Source organism: Eurypyga helias, unplaced genomic scaffold (genome assembly GCF_000690775.1).
Source record: "Eurypyga helias isolate BGI_N326 unplaced genomic scaffold, ASM69077v1 scaffold3130, whole genome shotgun sequence".
Classification (NCBI taxonomy): Eukaryota; Metazoa; Chordata; class Aves; order Eurypygiformes; family Eurypygidae; genus Eurypyga; species Eurypyga helias.
In genome coordinates, this window is record NW_010223580.1 from 16,237 (window position 1) to 24,761 (window position 8,525).

Here is an 8,525-nt window from a genome sequence, read left to right on the forward strand (position 1 = left end):
CCCTGGGATAACCACTACGGGGCCACACCTAAACCGTCTGTGTGTTGCCAACCTTATTCTCACACTAAACCCAAAACACAGCTCTGTCCCAGCTACTAAGAAGAACATTAACTCTATCCCAGCCCAAAGAGTATCTAGGTGAAAGTTCCAGCTTGAGGCCTAAGGCTTCAGCAAACCGAGATACTCATGCTAAGTTAGTAACGAACAGTGTCCCAAATCACTCAACATCATGCTGTAACCCCTGTGTCCTAATGCTCAGTTACTGACCCTGAGCGAGTCCTTCTATTTAAAATTTACTAGCCATTTAGCTTACATGAGTATTTCTTAACAACCAGGAAGCAGTTTTCTTTCATGAAAAATGGGTGGTCAGAGTACGTGGGGCGTGGGGAGAATGCAGTTAATCTTGAATCAGCTTGAGGCAGTCTGTTCTTGTTCTAGATTTATAATGTTCTACAGAGCTTAGTTTAAATACATAAGAGAAGTTGGGTATTATTTTACTAAAACCATGCTTTTGTTATCCAAGATAATAAATTCTCTGCATATTGGGTCTATTTGTTCTATATGTGCAGGCTTAAAGATGCCAGTTTCCATAACCTGTCAGCCTTGAGTTTTGCGGATACATTTGCAGTTTCTTAGTTGGAGAGATCTAATCACTCTTCAAAGAATCTGTTAAAAAGCTTCCCCAAGGCTTAGCTTGTCTGTTCAACCTGAATCATAATTATGACTCTTGCTAATTGCCAGTTCAGGGCGTTCTTAGAGTTGCTTTGTTGGCAGGTTGTTGGCAGATACTCAGTTTTTGATTCCTCATATTCTAGGTATTCTGTTATGCCCTGAGTCCTGACGACGGTACAAACTTCCGTGTGAAAGTGATGGCTGAAGCAAATCATTTCATCGACTTATCTCAGGTGAGTGTTTTGAAGCATTGACCTTTTAGCAAACCTAAAGGAAGAAAAAGGCTGATGTTATTCTTGAGAATTTTGAAGTTTGTAGGTGTGTTGGTGTTGGGCCTTAGCTGGGATGCAGTGGATAGTCTGTGACCTCTGATTATTAAAAAGCAATATTAGCAGTATTTAATAATTGTTCTATTAGGTCTTAAGAGAACAGCCCCACCTAAATGTCATGGATAAGTCAAGAAGCCACAACTGCAGATACATTTAAGCTTGCTTTGCTCCAGTGAAGCAGAGCTGATGAATGAGAGTGTTTTGCCCTTCTATCCACAGGCTGGTTTGGTTTTGTTTCCATGTGGTTTTGGGTTTTTTTTGAAGTTCCATGTGAAAATTGATGGGGATTTCAGTGTACGCAGAAGTCAAGGAATTGTTACAGTATCACAAGATAACTGGAAAACCCTAAAGCAACAAGGGTTAATCAGTGTATGTTAATAATGGAACTGGATTGGCACACGGACAGTCCCAGTTTAAACTTCCCAGTAGTTTTCAAAGTCGTCCTGTTGTTCAGAACCTGCTCTCATAAGTAAGAATGCTAAACTGATGTCAGCAGAATTGCTCTTTGAGGTGGATTTTGCAAAGTTACTCTTTTAAAACGTTCTTTTAGCTTCAGTTATGCTTGTGGAAAGCTGTCCGTTCCCTCTGCTTTGGTGGCTGTGGATGTGGAAAGCCCTGGGTCGTAGTAAAACAGCACAGCAATTTCATACTGTTGTTGCACTTAACAGCAATCCGGGAAAAGTCTTTCCTGTGCCCAGAGTGATACACTGAGTTTGCTTATTTAAAGTTCCTGAGGCATCAATCTTGTATTTCCAGGTTACGGTGCAGCTCTCCGAGCTTTGTGCCGGGGGGTCAACCGGGTAGAAAGGCTGTTGTGATCTCTTGCGTCAGCACCGTAACCCACTGAAAGTTAAACTACACTGGGAGCTCGGGTGCTTGTTTACTCAGATATAACTCTGTGCGTTCACCCTGCTGTGAAACGTGAAGTAGCTTTCCATTTTTACAGAAAAACAGTATTTTTATGGTGCATATTAACTGTAGAGTGAGTCAGCTTTAGCAGTACCTGTGGAGTAGTTACCTGGAGAACAAAAGCCAATTTGAAGTAATTTCTCTCTATTAGCTTAGCCTGGGAGTCTACCACTTGGCCTACATGAGCTTTCATCATTAATTAGCCTTACAGGAGTGGTGGTGGGGCTGGTTTTGTTTCTGTAACCTCATGTTCTAGCCTTTGGTTTTTGTTTTACCGCTGCTGCACTGGAGACAGCAATCTAATACTTCCTTTTATCTGCTTGTAGGTAATGGCTAATTATATTATTAATTTCTGGAGGAATTTTGAACTGTTGAAAATTGTTTACTTCTCAGTGTTAGACAAGAGGAGACACGTAATTTCCAAGACGTTGCTGTTCTTGACAGTCATCTGTAATATGTTGTATGAAGTTAGGCTCTTCTTTGGGTTTTTAGTCAAGAACCGAAGCAGTTTCGATGTTGTTTGAAGTTTCTTCTGTCGTGCATTTGTGATATTCTTCTGTGTGACTTACTGAGCTTGGCAACGCTAGATATCACTCCTGATTTCGGTGTGCAGCGGCGATCCTCGAGTACTGCAGTTACAACTTCTGTCAGCAACTGCTTCAGCTCTTTCTAGCAAACTTAGTTTCTTCTTGTCTTCAGCAGGGTTTTTTTCTGATTGAGTTGACGGCTTTTACCTCTGTAAAACCAAGAGTAACGATGTTTGAGTCACGCCTAAATTAAATGATGCAATTGACATTCATCCTTGGGTACACTGATGACTAACCACAGTTACCACTGAAAGGTTGAAACTAAAAAAAATCTCTGTGTGTATTCTCCAGATACCATGTAATGGAAAAGCAGCCGACCGCATCCATCAGGATGGGATACACATTCTCATTAACATGAATGGTTACACCAAAGGAGCACGGAATGAATTATTTGCCCTGAGGCCAGCACCTATTCAGGTAACTTAAGTTCCAGGGCTCTGTATCTCAGAAATTCCTCTTTGGGAGTAGGAAGAGTTTCTCTTTTTTTCTGGCAGAGTGGAAAATGCGTTGAAGGCTCATGTTGATATTAAGTGCGACTCTTCTGGGGGGTTAGCATATGTGAGGCAACTAGAGTCATTCTGTTGAAGCAGAGCAGTTTGGGGTTGTTTTATGTGGTTTATGGGCAGTTGGCTATGTCCTGAAAGAGAACTCTTTCATTGTATGAGGTTCCTGTACACCACTGGCTTTCTTGCATTAGTCAGAACAAAGGAAAAGGGTATTTGAAACATTTGTGGAAATCAGTTGTTCTAATCTCTTGAGGCTTAGTGAAATTCTAGTCAGAATCAGTATCAGTTATTTTTTTAACTAAGGATTTTCTAAAATGCCTGTGGAAGGAGAAGGAGAGAAGTCTGAGTTGGAGTCGCGCTGGGCTGCAGAAGGTGTCTCGGCTAAGAGACACTGTAATCAGTCACACACGGTCAGTAGTCTGCCTGTAGCTGCACGTAGGCGGATACTTCGGCCTTCTGCGCATGGTCAGTAGTCTGCCCGTAGGCGGATACTTCGGCCTTCTGCTTGAAGGACTGATTTTGGAACATCCTTGAACTGTTGGCTGTCTTGGTAGTGAAAGTTTGGAATTAGTGGTTAGTTGATAAAGCACAAGAAGGAAATGGAATTTGTGGGTGGAAAATTTAACTTAAATGTGTTGATTTTAACTTCCTTTTTTTTTTTTTGCAATACACCTGGGATTGGAGCCTTGCTTACTTGTCTGTTTTTTAGGCGATGTGGCTAGGATATCCTGGAACCAGTGGGGCGTTGTTCATGGATTATATCATCACAGATAAAGAAACTTCCCCCGTTGAGGTGGCTGAGCAGTATTCGGAGAAATTAGCTTACATGCCAAACACTTTCTTTATTGGAGACCATGCCAACATGTTCCCCCATCTGAAGGTAGGTGGGGAAACGGGGCAAGAAAAGGTGGTGTTCTCCACAGCTGTCCCTACAGGATGGCACTTACACCAGTAAGAGATCTTGTGACTCTCTTAAACGTTTTATTTTTTTAACAGAAAAAAGCAGTCATTGATTTCAAGTCCAATGGTCATATTTATGATAACAGAATTGTTTTGAACGGCATTGACTTGAAGGCTTTCCTTGACAGCCTCCCCGATGTCAAGATTGTGAAGGTGAGAGCTACTCCCTTCTGTGCTCAGCCTTAGGGACTGAGCTGGTGCTTTCCCTGACGCCTGTGCGCTCTCTCTTAGATGAAGTGTCCTGACAGTTGCGACAACGCAGACGGCAACGCAGCCCTCAGTATGCCAGTCATTCCGATGAACACCATTGCAGAAGCTGTGATTGAGATGATTAATCGTGGGCAAATTCAGATAACTATCAATGGCTTCAACATCAGTAACGGATTAGCAACTACTCAGGTGAGGCACTTCTCTTGGCTTTTGTCTGCATCTGTGTGTTAACAAGGAAGAAAAACCTCCAAGTAATGTGTCTTCTGTCATGTTGGTCTGCGTAGTTCTCCTACTGAAGGAAGCTCACAAATGTGTTACAACCCATGGATATACCGGACGATTCTTTCCCCTCCCAGAGATAGAGGGGTTATATCAAGAGGTATCTAAAGTCCAAAGAAACTTAATCTTCTTGCATAAAGAAGACGCTTGGTGGTTCATAATTTGAAGGCAAGATTTACTCATTGCCTACAGGGTGTTTGCGAGCTGTTAGGAAACGTTCTGAAATGAAGTGACCTTAAGGAGAGGGAGGAGTCCATGTGTAATGCCTCTTTGTTCTTTCCGATTTTTCCAGTTACTTGGAATTTCAGGGAGATAGAGCAAGGGCATGAAAAGGCTTAGCGTTCTGCGTCTCGGTGGTTGCAGCATTGTGGCATGCACAAGTGTGTATGCGTGCCAGTTACATTCTTGTCATACATAAGCAGATAATTTTGGTTTCGTAGAATAAAACCAAACATATGCTTACTGCGATTTACGATGCTAATAAACATTGCGGTCTCGCAGGACAATTCCACAGGCCATAGCCTTGTTTCGTGCAATTTCAGAGTTCCAATAGCTCTTCTTTTTTCTCCCTTCAGATTAACAACAAAGCAGCAACTGGCGAAGAAGTTCCGCGAACCATCATTGTTACCACCCGTTCTCAGTATGGCTTACCAGAGGATGCTGTCGTATACTGCAACTTCAATCAGCTGTACAAGATTGATCCTTCCACGTTACAGATGTGGGCTAATGTGAGTACCTGTATCTGACAGGAGATCCAAGGTCAGACCTCTGGAACCTAGCTGTTCTGTTCAAGTGAGGAGGAACTTCACGCAACCGTAGCGCTCCTGTAGAAGATGCTGACCCTGAGCGTTTGAATCCTGCTCGTGTTGCAAGACTTGAGCATTAATAGAGTATAGCACTTGTTAGACTGATTTCAAATCATGTCTCTGTTTCTGGCCAGTGAAAAATTAACGTCTTGGACAGCTTGAGTGTGCTGGTACTCTGTTGTGAAATAAGTTCAGTCTTCCCTAGTCTGCACAGTGAAGTCATAACTGGCCTTGGCAGTTGGTAGATTGAAAGATCTGCGCCCTGAGCATCTGTATCAGGGTCCACTTACAGTGTATTGCCGAGGGCCACTTGCAGGGTAATTATTCTGTATTCCATAGCAGGGGGCCTATAAATAAATGAGATCACAAGTGTACTCCCCAAGTACTGCTCTGTGAACTAGTGCTCAGAGTTGCTGTCTCTCTCAGTGGGATTAGAAATGCAATCCTAGTTATTCCACTCAAAATGGCGATCTTTTCTGTGCTCTGTACCTCAGAAGTTGTAACTATGAACGATTATACTTTCTGCTTTTCTACCTTTCCAAGGTAATACCTTGCTCAGAAAAGGAAACGGTTCTGACTGAACTTTCTGTACTTGCTTCTTTATTTTTGTTACAGATCCTAAAAAGAGTTCCCAACAGTGTGCTGTGGCTGCTGCGTTTTCCAGCTGTAGGAGAACCCAATATTCAGCAGTACGCACAAAACCTGGGTCTTTCCCAAAACCGGATCATCTTTTCTCCCGTTGCCCCCAAAGAAGAACACGTGAGGCGGGGGCAGCTGGCTGATGTTTGTTTAGACACTCCGCTTTGCAACGGGCACACAACTGGGATGGACGTGCTCTGGGCTGGGACTCCCATGGTCACTATGCCAGGTAACGCTGGGGGGGACCTGCTTAGAACAGGTGGTTTGAATGTTGCTAATGTTTGAATAACAAACCAGTAAGCCCAGCAAACCGTTTGCCTCTTGTAGAGGCAGAAGTAACTCACACTCCGCAATATATCCCTTGATAAGCTTATTCCTGTTACCTTTTCCCTTTTCCAGGCGAGACCCTGGCATCGCGAGTTGCTGCTTCCCAGCTTACCTGCCTGGGTTGTCTTGAGCTCATTGCAAAAAGTAGGCAGGAATATGAGGATATCGCTGTGAAACTGGGAACTGATCTGGAATAGTAAGTGAACTTGTACTCTAATGCGGTGGCATCAGGAATGTCAAGTGCTGTACTGGGGCACAGTGCTGAGACTTAGCGGTAGTTTTAATCTTGCTGATGCTTTGAGATTTCAAATAGCTAGGCTGTCCTGGCCTAGAGGTTTCTTGTCTTGCAGTTAACTCAGCTTCTACAGCAAACCGAACAGTGCTGCCTGTTGGGAAGGAATCGCTCATGTGCGGGCTCCTACCTGGGAAAGAGCACGATACGGTTCACATTTTGTTCTTTTTAAATTGAAGATCAAGGAGTTTGTCACTTACCGCAAGTTAAAATCACGCTATAAAAGGTGGTTGCGGTACAGATAATGCAGTAAGTTAATGCCGCAGCTCTTCTGCGTTGGGAGTGATGAGGGGGTGAAACAGCGTGGATTCGGTGGAAGTGGGGGAGCAGATATTTTTGAAACAGCTGTAGGCGGTCCTGGGTTACCTGAAAATAGATTTCAAAAGTAAACAGTGTTACTAAGTATGTGGAACCTCTCGTGACTGTTCTAACTACTTTTTTTTTTTTTTTAGCCTGAAGAAAATACGTGGCAAAGTCTGGAAGCAGAGAATATCCAGTCCTTTGTTCAACACGAAACAGTACACGACGGACCTGGAGCGGCTTTATCTTCAGATGTGGGATCACTACGCCGCTGGCAACAAACCGGACCACATGATTAAGCCCGTAGAGGCCAGTGAGTCTGCATGAAGAGAGACTGGCTGCGTGCCCACCCAGAACTCTCCAGGAACTGAGCCTCTCAAACACTTCTGCAGAGATGATGAGCTAAAAACTGTGCATTTCTACTTAATCTGCCTGGTACTCTGTGGCTGAAGTAATACATGATGGTGATTAAAGCACAGCCAGACTTCTTGCATGATAGGGAAACAGTAGAGCCTGGGATCCTTTTATTCCATGAGGAATTTGAATGGGATTGAGCCGTGTACATGTGAGCCTGTGTGTACGAGTGACGTAGTGGTTGCTGGGGGAAATGGGAACTGCCCAACCAATGATGATTTCATGGATTGATTTAATCTTGCTATGAATCGCTCTCCTTTTATGTGGATTTTGGGAATTGGAGCGTTTTAACATTTGATTTTGGGTAGTCCTGTTGGTATATGCGTGGTTCTCCCATGACAAGATTTCCAGCTAGCGAGTGTTGCTCCCTGCATTAATTTCTAAACTGTGTGGACTGAAAAGGGCATATTTGCTGGTGTAGTCTTTTTTTATAGGTTTTATAAACCACTTGAGCCTATATCAGCCTTTTAATGTTTGACCTCTGTTTTGGAGCTCTCTGTAACGTGTTGGTTTAGATAAGGACTCTGGGGTTGGGGGGGGTGGTTTTTGTTTGTTTTTAAGCTTCTCCAATAACTCAGCTAATTGGCTTCATGACGGCAGCTCCTCTTCTGTTGAAAATCCAAATTTGATTTGAAATTAATCCTCCCCACAAGTGTTTGAGGTAAACACAAACTGGTGCCAAATACAGACCTTTCAGGAACGATTGTTAATGATGTATAGCAGCGCAGTCCTAGGTACTGTAGCAAAGCCTAAACAAACAAAAATAAAGCTTTGGTTTGCCAGTTTGACTGATTTGACCAGTGTTTTGCATTTTCTGCTGTTTTGTTTTGGGTTTTTTTTGTGCTGCTGTCGGAACTAAGCATTCCCAGCTGCTGTCATCTTCTCTTTTGTAATTGTGTTAAATACTGTTCATTTCAGCAGAAACAGGCCCAGGTAGACGTGGAGTTTGAACGTTGATGGTTAGAATAGCCCACCCGAAACTGAAAGCTCTAGGGTGCGTGCACGCTCGGTGCCGACGGGGTTTGGGTTGCCTCTTCAGCCCTTGACGGTGCCGTCATCTCGGGTCGTACCCTGAAGGTCACGGCCTGTGTGTGGATTTGTACTTTTTATTTATTCCCCATCTCCTACACCTCAGTGGTGGGTCGGGGGCTGAAGCATCTTGCTGCTGGCGCTGTGGGTGTTGCTGACGTGCAGCGGCTGATCTCGTCTCCTTGTTTTTAGCTGGAAACTCGGGTTTCTCCCGGGTGCTGCTGCTTGCTGCTGCCCGGGGCTGGCGCCGGGTGGGCCCTGCCTGC

At 43.9% G+C, this 8,525-nt stretch overlaps 1 protein-coding gene across 1 annotated transcript in view; it reads left to right on the top strand.

Moving 5' to 3' along the window:
* OGT (O-linked N-acetylglucosamine (GlcNAc) transferase) overlaps positions 1-8,025 on the top strand; it is a 20,947-nt gene extending 12,922 nt beyond the window's left edge. The window contains exons 13-21 of the mRNA XM_010160420.1: positions 816-905; positions 2,789-2,914; positions 3,713-3,883; positions 4,000-4,116; positions 4,195-4,362; positions 5,028-5,180; positions 5,874-6,126; positions 6,297-6,420; positions 6,969-8,025. Coding sequence (XP_010158722.1) covers positions 816-905; positions 2,789-2,914; positions 3,713-3,883; positions 4,000-4,116; positions 4,195-4,362; positions 5,028-5,180; positions 5,874-6,126; positions 6,297-6,420; positions 6,969-7,143 — 1,377 coding nt within the window. The 3' untranslated portion in view covers positions 7,144-8,025. The remainder of the gene's footprint in view (positions 1-815; positions 906-2,788; positions 2,915-3,712; positions 3,884-3,999; positions 4,117-4,194; positions 4,363-5,027; positions 5,181-5,873; positions 6,127-6,296; positions 6,421-6,968) is intronic.
* Positions 8,026-8,525: the final 500 nt, after the last annotated feature.